Genomic DNA, 17,600 nt, shown 5'->3' with positions numbered 1-17,600 from the left:
AATACTTATAAGTTTTCTTAGGATTCGAAAAAAATAAATCCCGTTTATATTCTTGTTATTGGTTTTTTTTTGTATAATAAACGTTACTTACAAGGAATTACTTTTAATATTATTTTGTACAAACTTCTAATTAACAATATTTTCTTGTTCCACTCAAAAAATACTATAAATTTTACCAGAATTTGTACTTTAAAATCGTAGTTTCGAAAGTCAGACTACCAACGTCATCAATTGCGACGTTGCCTTTTTCTCTTCATGGCTTGTTAAGTAAAGGTGGCTATGTCTGAGCCTATATCAGCTCCTGGGTACGTCTTAGGCGGCACACATAGTGAAAGCGGTTTCCGCTAGCGGGCAAACCTTTCTTATTATAAAAGAGCGAATAAACTAAATTATCATTGCAGTAAACATTAAAACCGCGCGGAAAAAACTAAATTCTCATTCTAGCAAAAGCGGTCAGGCGGGTTGAGGCGGTTGGACCGCGCGGACCTGCTTTGACTATGTTCGTGTACATTTAAAGACGTGCATTCTTTTTGAAAACGTTTAAAAGCGGGTCCCGCTAGCGTTGCCCGCTAGCGGAAACCGCCTCCACTGTGTGCGCCGACTTAGTACATTTAACAGCATTACGATACCTCCTTGCTATCAGAATGTAGTCTATTTGATTTCTCACTATTTTTTCTTTGGTATGTTGTGGAGATGTCCATGTATATAATCGCCGAGGAGGTAATTTGAAAAGGGTGTTTGTTATTACGAAGTCTTCGCTCTGGCAAAATTGAATCAATCGATCTCCTCTGTCGTTTCTGTAGAAATGGGTAATAAATAAAAGCTAGGATAGATAAGAATTATTGTCTATATTTATTAGAAGGAATATTTAGCATCTACATAAAAATACTTTTTACATAATAACAAACACAGTTTTCAGCTTACTTGTAACCGTTCCATGACGATGTTTCTTCTACCTACATGTATAAATAATATTAAATACAATTAAAAATTATGGCGATTCTCTTCACTTTCCTGCAGCAATCTCCTTCATACGATTCAATGCACTACCTGCTCTAAACCAACTAATCTGAAGATCGTTCATTGAGTGATTTAGCTTAATTTTATCAACTGAACCATCGGCATGTTTAACCTCGCAGTCTACAGGTTTTCCAGGGCTAAGATTCTTAAGATCTTTCAAGCTGATTTTATCTGTGGGCTGGATCTTATCGTAGTCACTGGCGTTGGCGAAGGTGAGAGGTAACATACCCTGTTTCTTAAGGTTGGTTTCGTGGATACGGGCGAAGGATTTGACGATGATGGCGCGGCCACCCAGATGCCTTGGCTCCAAAGCGGCGTGCTCTCTGGAGCTACCTTCTCCGTAGTTTTCGTCTCCAATGGTTACCCATCTAATACCTTTGGCTTTATAATCACGGGCTACGTCTGGTACAGCGCCCCATTGACCGGTCGTTTGGTTCTTGATTTTGTTTAGTTCACCGTTCTCGGCATTTGTTGCTCTGAAAAAAAAAGGAATAAAATAAATGAAAAATACGTAAAATGTATTTATAGTGTTAGATTTCTTTTTAATCACTTTTATTCAAAAGAGCAAACAATATTACATAGCTTGATCAAATAAAATAAAATCAAAACGTAATTCTGTACAGCTTGGAACAAATTTTACATGAAAATTTAGGTGAAAACAAAAGATATTTTCAAGAAAGTATATGATTTATACAACGAGATCATTGTGAATGAAAATGGGTAATTTTGCATACAATTTACTTTTTTAATTGCTGATTTGTGATTTTTTCTGAGAAGTTAAAGAGAAAAAGCTTTAATTTAAGATTTACTAAATTAAATTTGACTTCTGGGAACTAGACCTAAGAGTTCAAAAGTTGAACGTAAGACTTCAAATCCCCGTCGTCAGAAAAATTTGCAATAACTTCGTTAATAATGGACCTATTTCAATGTTTTTGAAGTTATACTTGTTTACGATCGAGAGTGAAATTTTATCACATGCCGGGCGCATGCGCACACAGACAGTATGTATTTCGTTGCTAATCTTTGAAGATATGTATTTATGAGCGCTGTCAGCGCAAATAAGTCATATTATATCATATAAAAGGATATATTAGTGTTCTTAGTAAATGTATTATTTATTATATTTTTTGTGTCTTTGGATTTGTCTTCCTCGGGAATAAGATATTTTATAATAATAGTAAGTATATTTAAAGTATTTCTGTATACTTTAAATATACTTACTATTATTATAAAATATCTTATTCCCGAGGAAGACAAATCCAAAGACACAAAAAATATAATAAATAATACATTTACTAAGAACACTAATATATCCTTTTATATGATATAATATGACTTATTTGCGCTGACAGCGCTCATAAATACATATCTTCAAAGATTAGCAACGAAATACATACTGTCTGTGTGCGCATGCGCACACAGACAGTATTTATTTATAAATATAGACAGCATGTATTTTTGTATACTTCACTTGGTCAGTATGTATGAGAAATCTTGTAACCTGTCAAAACAAAAGGGATATAGCTCAGTGGTAGAGCGTGTGACCGGAGATCAAGAGGTCCCTGGTTCAAATCCCCGACGATTCATATTCTTTTTTTTTTATACTTTTGGTATCGTTTTAATAAAAAATTTTTAAAAGTGGTAGGTAAAGAAAGTTAGTTTAATATTTAAATAAAATACAAATAACCTGTTAAGTATATTAATTTCGTTGAAATCATAATAATAGAAGTATAACTTCTTAAGGCTGTATGACACTATGCATTTTCTTGTATCATTTCCAATATCGTTTCTGATATACATTTTCTTGTATCGTTTTTTGTACATAAATTTGTGCCCTGTATGACACTATGCAAGTTCTTGTATCGAAAATTGTATGAAATTCGGCACGTGATTGGTCGAAATTTTGTTTGTCACCCTGTGTCACGTTACATTGGTATGGTAATACTGCGTCTACAGCTGATTTCTGATTTTAAGGATTTTATAAAATTTATAACCTTTTAAAAACATAAATTTAACATTTTAATGTTAACCAGAATGTTTACGTTGACTGTTGATTATTGTTGCTGACTGGATCAATTGAACATCTTCAAGTGTTATTGAATCGAATGGTGGCATTCTGCGCGATATATGGACTCAAACTCAACGCAAGAAAAACAAAATTTATGGTTATTAGTAAACAGGCAGCCGTAAATAATAATAACTATAACGTAACAATCGGTAATGACTCAATTGAACGAGTAAGTAATCTTGTATATCTGGGTACTCATATTAATGAAAGCTGGAACCCTAGTAGAGAAATAAAAAGTAGAATTGCCAAAGCAAGAACAAGTTTTATGAAATTTAAGAAAATCGGATAGCTCAGTGCGACTAGCGGCTGACCCGCACTTCACTTCGCCGTGAGGTACGAGAGTTCAAGCCCAGCCCAGGCCATCGGAAAACAAAAAGGCTAACGCGTCAGTATAAAATTCTAAATATGAATCTGGCGCTTAGACCTGAATATGCGGGCATCTGATCGACCTATGAGGGAGCAGTACGGCAAGGGATAAGGGCTTGCGGCTCGGTGATACTCCCTCATAGATCCCTACCGAAGGGCGTTGACGCCTAAGAACGGTGTATATACAAGAAAATCCTGTGCAGTCATGATCTAAATTTGGAACTTCGCATAAGAATGGTCCGATGTTATATATTCCCAGTACTACTTTACGGGGTTGAAGCATGGACACTGACAGAATCGCTTTTAAAAAACCTAGAAGCATTTGAAATGTGGGTCTACCGCCGTATTCTGATGATCAGTTGGGTAGAAAGAGTCACAAACGAAAGGGTTTTGCAACGTTTGAATAAAAGTTGCGAAGTAGTGAACACGGTTAAAAGGCGCAAATTGGAATACTTTGGTCATATAATGCGTCACCCAGAAAAATATGACATACTTCACCTTGTCATGCAAGGTAAAATAATGGGAAAAAGAAGTGTGGGCCGCCGTACAACTTCTTGGCTTAAAAACCTACGCCAATGGTTTGGGAAAACTAGCACTGAACTATTTCGTGCGGCTGTAAATAAGACAATGATTGTTAATATGCTGCGCAACATGAGAGCCAACGATCGACAAGCGGTCTCGGCACCTTAAGAAGAAGAAGTTGATTATTTGAGTTTTTTATTTTGTTTTGATATTTGTGCTAAAATATTTGCATTAGAATTATCTTCAGTTTGATCCACATTAGGAACTATTGTATGTTCCTCTATTAAAAAATGATGCAACATGAAACCCAAAGTTATACATAGTTTGAACTTTACTAGGAGCTAAATATATGGTTATTAGTAGAACAGTAGTCCATACCAAACGGTATATTAAGTATCAATAAAAGATTTATAAATAATACCTACAAAAACCAGATAAATTCATCAAGACATAAATCATATGGTCTCATTTTCAGCCGCCATTATGACATTTGGATGTTTTACCAGCAGGTTTTACGTTTTTGCTCTTTGCGCAGAAATTGGAGCAGTTCTTGTACAAGAATCTGTGCCTGACACAAATTCTTGTATCGTTTCTGATATCGTTTCTTGTATCTGTGTATGACACTACGCATTTTTTTGACATATCAGAAAAGATATTAGAAATGATGCAAGAAAATGCATAGTGTCATACAGCCTTTACGTGCGTACAAAGTACACACACATTCTTTTTGTTTATTTGGGGTAGCATATAAAAATAATAACATCTGCATGACCCTTTTGCAATAAATATTCATTATTTGGTTATAAACATTTTTTTTTAAGTTTTTGAAGTTATACTACTTTAGGCGCGATAGAGTGAATTTTTATTATTCTGCGCGCATGCGCACATAGACAGTATGTTATTCGTTGCTAAATATTTTAAGTTATGTATGTATAAGTCTAAAAAAGGTGTGGAAAAAGTATATTAGTGTTTTTAGTAAATATATTTATGATAATATATATGACATGTCAAAAATTATTTAATATGGCGGCTGTAGCACAGCTGTAGTTAGATTATTTATGGTTGTTGCGTTTTAAAATTTGTGTGAAAAGAAACAACAAACAAAAGTTAGTTAATAGTTATACTGCCTTATTAAATAGTTTTCATATACCTATATTTTTGGACTTTTGGACTATTTTGGACAAGGAAAACTCATTCTAATTTGGTAAGTAGTTTTTATTATAATCATATTGTAATTATACATTTGGATTAGGTTGAAATACAGAAGAGCGTCGATTATCCGAACTAATTGGGGGACATAGGTGTTCGGAAAACCGATTTGTTCGAATAATCGAACTACAATATATTGATACATATTTATAGCCATACATATTTATCCACAAGTGAATAAAAGCCATATTTATATACCTACATATTTATTTATATCTTGATAATGACAACTAGCAACTAAACAAAAAAGTGCAGTCTTTGCAACAACATAATTATTTTTGGATACAATATTGAAGAAAATTGCTTGCTCGGTATTCGAGTGCGGGACGCGGGAGTCGATAGTTCGAATAAGCGGTCGTTCGGTTGATCGACGTTCGGATAATCGACGCTCTACTGTACATTTATTTTCTCAAGAATGGGGATTTTAGAGAGAAATCCCAAATTAGGTCCGATTTTTATTTTTAAATTATGATTTTTTGGCGTAGATTTATTTATCTAATAGGTATGTAATGCTTTGATTTACATACTTAATTTGATTACCAACAAAAGTTCTACCAATCTTCATCTAATATATTGTTTTTTTACTGTTTTGTTATATTTTAATATTTTCTTCCACAAAATTTAAACTACATAATTTAATTATATTCAAAACAACTGTCAAACAGTAAAACGTTCAGTTACCCTATTTTTCCACATGACAAATAATGTGGAATTGGACGAGTGAGTCTAGGCATCGATTACGAATCAAAGCGCCCCGAAATTCACGGGTTCGTTTTTATTTTTTTATGCATTTTATGATTGTAAGTATATTTGTTATATAATTTTTTTTTTCAGAAAATGCGTATTTAAAATTTTTGCCAACTATTATTATCGTTCAGAAATCATTTTTTCTTTGTGGCATTTCTCAATGTGTTTGTGTGCGTTTTATTCTTTTATTTTTTAAAATTTTTGGTATTGTCTTAAGAATCACATAATATGTAGTAGAAGTATAACTTCTTACGTGCGTACAAAGTACACACACATTCTTTTTCGAATGTGTGAAACATTATCAGGAAGACGAATATCTAAACGGCGTTTCAAAATTTTTAATCCCACATTTTGGAGAGATGTTTAATAGGGGAGTCAATGTAGATCGAAAACTTGCATTGTTTCGGAAAAATTAAACAAGCTTGTATTTTTCTAAAACCTTTTTTGTTGGTTTATAAATATGTTAAAGTAAAAAGTTCTGCTCACAGATGTGGCCGCTAATAGGGAACTTGCACATTTTGTTTTATTACATAATAATGTTCAGTTTTGTATAAAAATGAGATTTACAAAATTTCACGCTTCAAAAACTCATAATAACTTAGAAGTACAAATTTAAAGTCTTCTTTATCTTAAAATAGTTCAAACGACCCGTGACGTCACAGAGTTTAACAATGTGGTTCCGTTTATGGTTATATTTACGTATATTCTTCTTCTTCTCTAGTTTATTGGCCTCCACCTACTTGGGTATTTGGCCAGCTCGTCGTCGGGAATAAAGGAAAAATATTTATATATTTTTTTTGAAAAATAGCTCTGGCAGAGCCAATTAGCCAGACTTGTTTCTGATTGATTGCAGATTCATAGTCATAAATTTCTTATAACATAAGTACATTCTACAATTTTATTTTTATAGATACATTGGTACATTGTGTAGCTTTTTTCTTATTTTGTTTTTTTTTAATTATTTTACTGTTTTTTTAATATATATTTTAATTTGTGCGAAACACTTTTTTACTTCTTTTTTTTTTCTATTCTTTTTTATTTTTGTTCCTTTTTTTTTCTTTTTTTTTGTTTATTTTTTTTGTTATTATTTTATTTTGTGTTTTTTTAATATTATTATTTTTTTTTATTTTTTTTTTATTTTTTCAAACCACATTAACAAATTATGCCTATTTATTACATATTACGTTTACAACTTGTATTTACATAATTTAACATGTTTATAAATGAGATGAAGAATTTCCATATCATTTGTAAATATTAAAGTATTTAGGTTTATTGGGAAAAAAATTTTTAAATCTTTTAATTCCTTATAAAGGTCGTTTATGTTATTTATGTTTAAATGACATTCTAATATGACATGTGTTAGATCTCCGATTTTGCCACAAGTACAATTGGGAGTATCTGCCAAGCCGATTATATGCATGTAAGATGGCGTAAGAGCATGATTGGCTCTCAACCGATTAATGGTCTTTATAAAATGTCTGTTATATTCTGTGTAAAACAAATGAGCAAACTTTGAGCCAGTATTACATTCTCTGTAATGCAATTGCCAATTATTTTTAAATTTTTGTCTGCTAAAAGTATCAATATCTGAAGCTGGAATTAAATTTTTGTTTATTTTTTCTCCGATCACATAAGCTGATTTAGCGAAATTGTCAACTATTTCATTGCCTTTTATTCGCGAATGACCCTTAATCCAAGCAATTGTTACATTTACTACTAATTGTATAATTTCAAACAGAGTTTTAAGAATATTCAATTCAATTAAGAATATTTATATTCTAAATTCAATTAAGAATATTTAAATTCAAATTAAGAATATTTATATTCTAATGACATTTATCGTATGTCGTTGTAATAATATATACCAGTTTGTTGAGATTAGAGTTTAATACAGTTTTTGAAGGAAAGGAAAGAAGGTTTACTATTGAAAATAAAACCATTTGGTAAAAGTTCAAATTTTCTATGAATAGTTCAAACGATCAAAAACACTTTTAACGTCACATAATAGTTATTTATGATATAAGTGTTAAAAGTACACGTTTAAGGCACGCATGTGAAAGTTTGCAGAATGAGCGATAGCGAGTTCTGCAATTCACATGAGTGCCTTAAAAATGTACTTTTTAACACGCATATCATACAATATTTTTTCTACATACGTAATTACAGGACAATATCTACAAAAACTTTTACTTGAACTTGACTGACATTCCATTTTTATATTTTTTTGACATTACATCAAAATTGTCTATACGGTCAATACGAACTGCAGTGCCTTAAAAATATTTTAAAGCACTAGTGCCTTAAAGTAGCATTTTTAACGCTCGTATGGAGTGCTAAAAATTGCATTTTTAACACGGTTGTAGAAAAATGTATTTTTTACTGACGTTTATAATGTCTAATTTAAAATTATATATACAATTGGTGTAGAATGTAAACATATAACCCCGTGACGTCACGACGCGTTTTGGGGTGGCTGGTACAAGTTGAATTTTTAGTCGTCTTTAGGGGCCAAACGAAAGACAAACAAAACTTTTTTATCTTTGATACAGGTTCTAAATTATGTTCTGTTGTGATTTATACCATTTTTTTCGAATTTAAAATTTGATACAAGTTCCCTATTGTTTATTAATTGTTTAAACAATAAAATCTGTTTTGTATGAACAATTTTAAAAATATCATCATTTTACCTTGACCAAAAATGTTTCTATTTTGTGTTTGATTATGCTGAATACGAATCTGACGTTACAAATTAGAAAACTCTTTAGCTCTTGTAAAAAACTTTAGCTCTTGTAAGTAAAAGGGAAACATTTTTATTATCAATTTTACGAGTTATTATATTTTACAATTCTAGATACTTACGTAATGAACATATTGTTTGAGATGTTATCAAGATGACCACGGTATTTCAACCAAGGTCCAGCTGCTGAGATGTGATCGGTTGTGCACTTTCCTTTGACTTTAATCAGAATGGTCATGTCATCCAAATCTTTTCCGTCCCATTTATCGAAGGGTTCCAACAATTGTAGCCTCTGAGATTTGACATCAACGTCGACCTTTACGTTGGAACCGTCGGCAACTGGGGCTGCGTAGGTGTCCTGGCCGGGGTCGAATCCTTTGCTGGGGAGTTCGTCCCCGAATGGTGCAGTCAGTTTGAAGCTCTTGCCATCAGAACCTTCAAAAACGTGATTTGGTTTAATAAAAGACTATAACAAAACAAGAATAAAAAACCGCTAAACGCCGTAAAAATGAGTGGCGCATACAATATTCCAGCTACAAAAGAGCTGATATTACAGTATTTCTCATGATCATCTTTCAGTGCGTCACAGTTTTTCGATTTCTTTCTAACGCATTAAATTGTATGTGACAGAAAAAAAGGCACGTCGGTGACTACATTTCGTCGGTGACATTTTTATAACATTTCTTCTAGTTATTCTAATTGTCGATAGATGGCGCCATAATAAAAAAATATATTTTTTTAATTAGATAATAATATTACAAATATAATCTGTATAATTTATAAGACTGTACAAATCAAAGAAAATACCATTTTATAAATGCAAGAAACACATTTGATTTGTTTTTATTCCAAATTGAAAATAAAATGTGACAACTGTCAGATTTAACTAAAATGTCATGTTAGAATAAATGTCATAAATGTGTATTATCACGGACTTACCCCTTTTCCTATCATTTGTTACGCACTGAAAAATGATCATGAAAAGGACAATATCAATATTATGTGACAGCTTTAGATTTAATACGATTGTGTGGTGTACCCATAGGCAGTTCTGATGACTCTAAAAAGAAGAAACGTATGTCAACTGATGGTGGTGTCCCCCGAATCGAATTAAATCTAAAGATGTCTTTCCGTATCAGATTTCTTTGGCTTTCGTAATGGCTTCGGAAGAGTAGAAGCTCTGTATAGTTTCACAACTTTTGTCCAAAAATGTCGAGACCAACACAAAGATCTTTTTAGTCGCATTTATAGACTATGAGAAAGCTTTCGACAAAGTTAAACATACCATTCTTATATGATGTCGTGATGATAGTGAGAAATCTCTATTGAAACCAACAGGCGGTGGTAACATTAGACGGAAATAGCACGGATGCGCCACAGATAAATAGAGGAGTGAGACAGGGCTGTGTACTTTCACTATTACTCTTTAATATATACTCAAAAGAGTTATTTACAAAAGCACTTGAAAACTGTACAGAAGGGATCAAGATAAATGATGAAAATACAAATAACATTCGTTATGCTGACCAGAGCTGGGCCGGGTACTGATAAATTGTACTCGGGTACAGAGAACCGGGTACTTTTCATATTTGAGGAACGAGTACAGAGTACCGAGTACATTGCTCAAAAAAAGTACTCAGAGTAGGTACAATACTCAAAGTACAATTACCCGAATTTTTCGAGTGCTTATTTAGAGTACATTTGAATATAGAACCCGAAAGACGGTAAGAAGGCAATAATTATCTCTGCATCTCTAAACATATTTATTTATGAGTCATGAAAACATAAAATAACGTACAATTCCAACTTGAATAAAAAATAAGAATTTTAAAAATTGATCATTGATTAATACAGTAAAACCTGTCAGTGTTTTTGTAGTTCACAAATACATAAAAGATAATTGGAACTTTGTTTATTTTGTTAATAAAAGCAAATATAATTCTATACGTAAACGGAAACTACTCTGAACCACCTAAGATTTGCCGATGACATCGTTTTAATATCGGATAGAGTTGATAAAGCTACAAAAATGCTGCACACGCTCTATAAAGTGTCAAAAACAATTGGTCTTAAAATTAACACCTCAAAGACAAAATTTATGACCAACCTTGTAGTCAGCGATAAAATTCAGATTGAGAGTCATAGCATCGACCAAGTAATAGCTTACAAATATCTAGGGCATGAGATTCGCTTAGGCCGAGATAACCAGACAACTGAAATACAAAGAAGGATAGGTCTCACATGGGCTGCCTTCGGTAGATTAAATAACATTTTCAAGTCTAATATTCCAGTTTGTTTAAAAAGAAAGGTTTTTGACCAGTGTGTTTTGCCGGTTCTTACATATGGTGCAGAAACACTAACTCTGACAAAAAGAACAATAAATAAAATAAGAGTTACACAACGCGCTATGGAAAGATCAATGTTAGGTATTACCATCAGAGATAAAGTACCAAACCTAGAAATAAGAAGAAGAACAGGAGTCACGGAGGCAGTTGAAAGAATAGCCATGGCTAAATGGGCTTGGGCAGGACATGTTGCCAGACTGACGGATGGCAGATGGACCAAAAAGATTCTGGAATGGCGACCAAGGCAGGAGGCATATCGAAGCAGAGGACGACCACCGACTAGATGGACGGATGATATCAAGCGCATCACCACAAATTGGATGCAAGAAGCTCAAGATAGAAATAGGTGGAAATTTTTACGGGAGGCCTACGTTCAGCAGTGGACAAATATAGGCTAGTTGATGATGATAAACGGAAACTACTAAAACTACTTTAATATCCTAATATAAAACAAAACTAGGTAGGTACATACTATACTACGGAGAATAACAGATTGATGTTAAGTTTTTTTAAAGAATTTTTCAACTCACTTTTATTTTTTTATATCCTTTGATAATTTGAGTTTTTACAACACCATATTTTTCGGCCAACTTTTGTGAATTAAAATCATACTTTCTCTTTTACAACGCTTTTACGACATTTTATTATAGGATTTTAAGAACCTTGTGACCACCGACCCGATGAAGGTTGTTTAATCTCTTGTTGAGGTAGATACAGTAGGTCCTAATAAATAGTACTGGGAATTTCCATCAACAAATAGACAAAAATTAACAAAATTATTTTGGCCGACATTCACATTCAGTTTCTATAAAATGGGCTTTAAAAATATGTGATTATTTGGCTGAGTCCGTATTATAAAGGTGGCCGTAAATAGCAGGTCATAAATAAGGGAATATACATATAATTGGTTTGGGGAATTTTGAAACCGACCGTAAGTACAGGTGGCCTGTAACATAGATTTTACTGTAATCAGTATAACACCACTCACACTCACTGATTATTTTAATGGCTTTTAAGATAACTAATTTTTCAAAGTTTCATCAGTTACGCTACGAGTACGAGTACCGAGTACTTTATTGAAAATGTACTCGGTACCGGGTACTGAGTACTTAGAGTACAAAATTCGGGTACTTGTACCTGGGTATTGCCCAGCTCTGATGCTGACGATACAGTCATTATCGCGGAAAGTGAGAAAAGACCCGCAGACGCTACTAAACACAATTTGTGATACTGGGGAACAGTTCGGTTTAACAATAAACAAAAAGAAAACAAAAACCATGGTTATCAGTAAGAGGGATAAAGTCATAACAAGGATCCAGATAAAAAATGATGATACTGAACAAGTGGACAAAAAGAAATACTTGGGAATCTGGATTGCGGAAGATCTAAATCCGAAACCAGAAATTCGATCAAGAATAGAACAATCAAGAGCAGCCTTTTTAAAGATGAGGAAATTTCTGAGTAACCAAAGACCCAATCAGCAAATCCGATATCGGATGGTAAAATGTTATATCCACTCTATTCTTATTTATGGTGCCGAAGCTTGATTAATGTTGAGTTAATGAGAAAGCTGGAAGCATTTGAGATGTGGCTTTTCAGGAAAATTTTAGAAATACCACGGACCGATCATATTACGAACGAAATTTAGCACGAAGACGTAGCAAACGAACAAGGACTATCAATATAAACACATGGAATATCCAAGGCCAATACCCCCGTCATGGCGAATTTCAAACAAATCGTGAATAGTGAACCCCAGGTGGGTAGATCAGTAATGGTAAGTCCCACACCTCATAAGGTCTGCCTCAAGGATTCTGGAGGAGGCAAAAATTCGCAAACGACAAAATCCAAAAAACACATATTGATGCATATTGCTACCTACAATGCGAGAAGTCTGTTGTCAGAAGAAAGACTTACAGAGATGGAAAGTGAAATGTCAAATATCAAATGGGACATAATAGGAGTCAGCGAAGTGAGAAGGAAAGGAGAAAGTCTGAAGACCCGAAGTACATAGCATCTTTTCTACAGTATGGGTAATGAAGAAACATCAGAGGGAGGCATTGGGTTTTTTATACATAGAAAGCATAGCGATAAAATTACATCTATTAAAGGAATATCGAACAGAGTTGCCTACTTAACATTACAACTCAATAAAAGATACAGTATTAAAATAATTCAAGTCTATGCACCAACAACCACCCATTCAGATGAAGAAGTCGAAGAATTCTACGACGATATCTCAATAGCCCTAAACGACGTACCCACACAATACGTGATAATATGTGGTGATTTCAATGCGAAAATAGGAATCAAAGCATGTCCAGAAGAAACATCACTTGGAAAATTTGGACTAAATGGAAGGAATGAAAGAGGAGAGACCTTAATTAGTTTTCTCCTTCAGAATAATCTAGTCCAAATGAATAGCTTTTTCTATAAGAAACCACATAGAAGATGGACCTGGGCAAGTCCAGATAATAAAACAAAAAACGAAATTAACTTCATAATTACAAACAAAAAAGAAATCATCCAAGACGTAACGGTCCTAAATGCATTCAACACTGGTAGTGACCATAGAATAGTAAGAGCAGCAGTTAAAATAAGCACAAAACAAGAGAGACGCAAATTAGTAAATACGAAACCAATACCAATATGGACTCAACCTAGAGACATTAAAGAATATCAAAACGACACTGAAACCAAACTGAGAAACAACACAGACATAACTCTCAATGAAAACATAGATGCACTAAACCAACATATTACGCAAGCCATTTGAGAAAGCATGAGAAAACACTGTCCAAGAAGTAAGAACGAAGAAAAACTTAGTACTGACACCAGGAATTTAATGAAACAAAGAAATCTTATTACAGAAAGAAATGATCCAAATGGAGAGCAAAAGAGAGAGATAAACAGAGAAGTCAAGAAAGTAATAAGAAAAGACTTAAGAAAGTATAATACACTTAAAATCGAACAAGCCATAGAAAATAATAAAGGCCTAAAAAGTCTGCGAAGAAAACTAAATAATGGAAAAAGTCAGATCATTAAATTAAAAAACAAAAAGGGCGAAATAACAACAAATAGAGATGAGCTTTTAACAATAGTAGAAGACTTCTATGGAGAACTTTATAAAAGCAGACGGATGAACCAAACACAGCTAAAAGATGCAATAAGCAAAACAATATTAAATCAAGGCTCTGAACTCATGCCAGAAATAACTCTCAGTGAAATTAGACAAGCGATGAATAAAATGAAATCCAATAAATCACCAGGAGACGATGGAATAGTGATCGAGGCTGTTAAGAATGGCGGTGAACCTCTAATGAGAAAAATAAAAGATCTGTTTAATCTATGTTTGACAAAGAAATCCATACCATCTGAATGGAATAGAGCCAAAACAATTCTTCTGCACAAAAAAGGAGAAAAAACTGATCTGGAAAATTACCGACCAATCAGTCTGTTAAACCATATTTATAAACTTTTCACGAGAGTAATCACCACAAGATTAGACAAGAAATTAGACCTGTATCAAAGTAGAGAACAAGCTGGATTCAGAGCAAACTTTGGAACCAACGATCACCTCCAAGCAATAAAACAACTCATCGAAAAATCCATAGAATATAACAAGCCCTTAGTTTTAGCATTCGTAGATTTCCACAAAGCATTCGACTCAGTAGAACTCGACAGTGTTATAGAAGCACTAAACGAGAGCCGCATTGATAGCCGATATTCGAGGCTAATATATAATATATATAAAAATGCGACAAGCTCGATACAGCTACACGCTAACAGCAAACAAATAAAAATCCAAAGAGGTATCCGTCAAGGGGATACGTTGTCACCTAAACTTTTCATATTGGCTCTAGAAAAAGCGATCAAAACCCTCGAATGGGGTGATAAAGGAATAAATGTAGACGGAGAGATGCTACACAACCTAAGATACGCAGACGATACAGTCCTGATTGCAGACGATTTGGGACAAATAAAGAAAATGTTGGAAGAACTTGGTACGGCATGTCATAAAATAGGCTTAAGAATGAATATAACAAAAACAAAATATATGACGAACTTAGTACCAAGTAAACACCTTGAAATACAAAATGAACAAATAGAACTGGTAGACAAATATATATATCTGGGTCACGAAATTAAGATAGGTAAGGACAATCAAACAACAGAAGTATCCAGAAGAATAATACAAGGATGGGCAGCATACGGAGCTCTTAGGGACATTTTTAAGAGTGACATTCCAACTAACATGAAGAAAAAAGTTTTCGACCAATGCGTGCTACCGGTGATGACCTATGGTGCAGAAACATTATCCCTCACAAAGAAAAACGCACAAAAACTAAGAGTAGCGCAGAGAAGAATGGAGCGATCAATGATAGGGGCCACTCTGCGAGACAGGATTAGAAACGAAGATCTACGAGCTAAGACCAAAGTCATAGACGTCATTGAAAGAAGCTGCAACTTAAAATGGAAATGGGCTGGACACGTTGCCAGAATGAAGGACGAAAGATGGACTCGCAAACTAGTTGAATGGAGACCAAGAGCCGATAAACGTAGCAGAGGAAGACCACCAACACGATGGCAAGACGACTTACGAAAGACAACAAAAAACTGGATACAAAAAGCACAAGGTAGAACACTTTGGAGACAAACAGGGGAGGCCTATGTCCAGCAGTGGATTGAGAGAGGCTGATGATGATGATGATGAATATCCAAGGGAGGAGAACCAAATCGGACGAAATCGTAGCAAAAGTAAAACAAATAAAATCAGATATCACCGTTCTTGCCAAAACAAATAAAAACAGGTCAAGGAAGTGAAGACATAAAAGGATTAACACATATTTATAGTGGAGTAGAGAAAGACAAGAGAGCGTAAGCAGAAGTATCAATATTAATAAAAAAGACTTAAAGCAAACCTGAAAAGCTGCAACAAAATCGATGAGAGTATCTATTATGTGGAAACAGCATGACCTCGAGATCATGGAATTTATTATGCGCCATCAGAAAGTGCATCAAGAACGGTTAAACAAAATGTTGTGTGATACCATATCAGAACTTCATCAAAATATAAATAGCAGCAAAGAAATATGGTGAGCGATTTTAGTGCTTGGACAGGGAAATACAAAAAAGTGAAAAAGTTCGCCACGTAACAGTATCAGTTCTTTACTTCTTATCAATAATAATGAATACCTTTTAGTGAGTCGGTTAAGGGGTTGAAGTCAAGTCTTCCAGCGATACTTAAGGCAGTTACAAGTTCTGGAGATGTAACAAAGCAGTGAGTTGCGGGGTTAGCATCGTTACGTCCCGTAAAGTTACGATTGTATGATGTTACGATGGTATTTTTCTCTCCTTTCTTAACATCTTTTCTGTCCCATTGACCAATACAAGGTCCACAAGCGTTAGCTAGTACCTAAAAATAAAATCCGAATTAGAAAATCTAGTATGCAAATTAAATAAATATGTAACCCTTTCAATACTGCGGGATTATGTTATGTATAGATCCCAGGAATAATTTAAAAAATACTGCATCGCTAAACGCGGCTCTAAAATGTTTTGGGATAGAATAACTCGGTAGTGTACAATCTTGGCTTGGGCATAACCTATAAAAAGTCGTTATTTTCGGTCTCCGTCTACAACAAACACTGGCTGATTGTAGTTTACGCACGTGCTCTCGGTATGTGTACGAGATTGTTATTACTTTCTGTTGTTCACTCTTTGGATCATTTTTGCTTAAAAGATTACTACATATACGAAAAAAGGTACGTCAATTTTTTTTTAAATAAAACGGGATAATACCCAAAGGTTGGCTGTATACCATCTAGTTAAATAAAATTAACATGAAATAAAACTCCCTAGTGTAGTTGGTATATTTAATAAAAATTTAAATTTTTTTTTAAAATCCAAACGGATTACGTTCATAACCTTTTCGGACTTATCAGTCCATCATCAGTGAACTCTCTGTCCTTGCTAAATAGCCACAATGCCAAACACTGGTCATGATGTATGTTCTAACTACATGGTGAAATTTGTAAAATCATTGACAGACCAAACGTAGTTCAATGTAGACCTATTCATAAAAAATCTCTTAATTAATGGAGTAGAGCATCATGTTCCTAGTAGTAATCCGTTGGCATCCAATGTAAGCCAAATAATTTCCACAAATTCTATAAATAATAAGCCACAAATTCTAGATCCAAGTTTCGATTGGACCAGAAAAAGACATAAAAAATCAACGCTTATATATAAAATAAACAAAGATTCTCCTGTAATTGACTGCTTCTAGATAATGTTTTACTACTAATGTCTAAGTTATATTTCAATGAACCCAATACAGCAAATGATGCACCAAAATTATATTAGCTAGAAGAAATTCTTTTCTATTTGAGGAAAATTGTTGTACCCAGTAGACGAAATGACAGTACCTTTCAGTCCATGAATCTAGGACTAAATGCAAGGGAAGATCTTCTCTAAAACAATACCTCCCCCTGAAACTATTAAAAAGGAGAATAAAGTTATGGGCCAGGTGCGACTCAAATACAGGCTACGTGTATGATACAAACATCTACAGCGGAAAAGA

The 17,600-nt window shown here is 33.8% G+C and overlaps 1 protein-coding gene across 1 annotated transcript in view; it reads right to left on the bottom strand.

Annotated features, from left to right (window-relative positions):
• Positions 1–833: 833 nt before the first annotated feature.
• LOC126890602 (probable aconitate hydratase, mitochondrial) overlaps positions 834–17,600 on the bottom strand; it is an 80,824-nt gene continuing 64,057 nt past the window's right edge. The window contains exons 7-9 of the mRNA XM_050659674.1: positions 16,214–16,433; positions 8,795–9,107; positions 834–1,496 (exon numbers count right to left, since the gene is read on the bottom strand). Coding sequence (XP_050515631.1) covers positions 1,007–1,496; positions 8,795–9,107; positions 16,214–16,433 — 1,023 coding nt within the window. The 3' untranslated portion in view covers positions 834–1,006. The remainder of the gene's footprint in view (positions 1,497–8,794; positions 9,108–16,213; positions 16,434–17,600) is intronic.

The sequence above is a fragment of the Diabrotica virgifera genome, chromosome 8 (assembly GCF_917563875.1).
Source record: "Diabrotica virgifera virgifera chromosome 8, PGI_DIABVI_V3a".
Taxonomy (NCBI): Eukaryota; Metazoa; Arthropoda; class Insecta; order Coleoptera; family Chrysomelidae; genus Diabrotica; species Diabrotica virgifera.
This window is presented reverse-complemented; position numbering and strand designations above follow the sequence as displayed.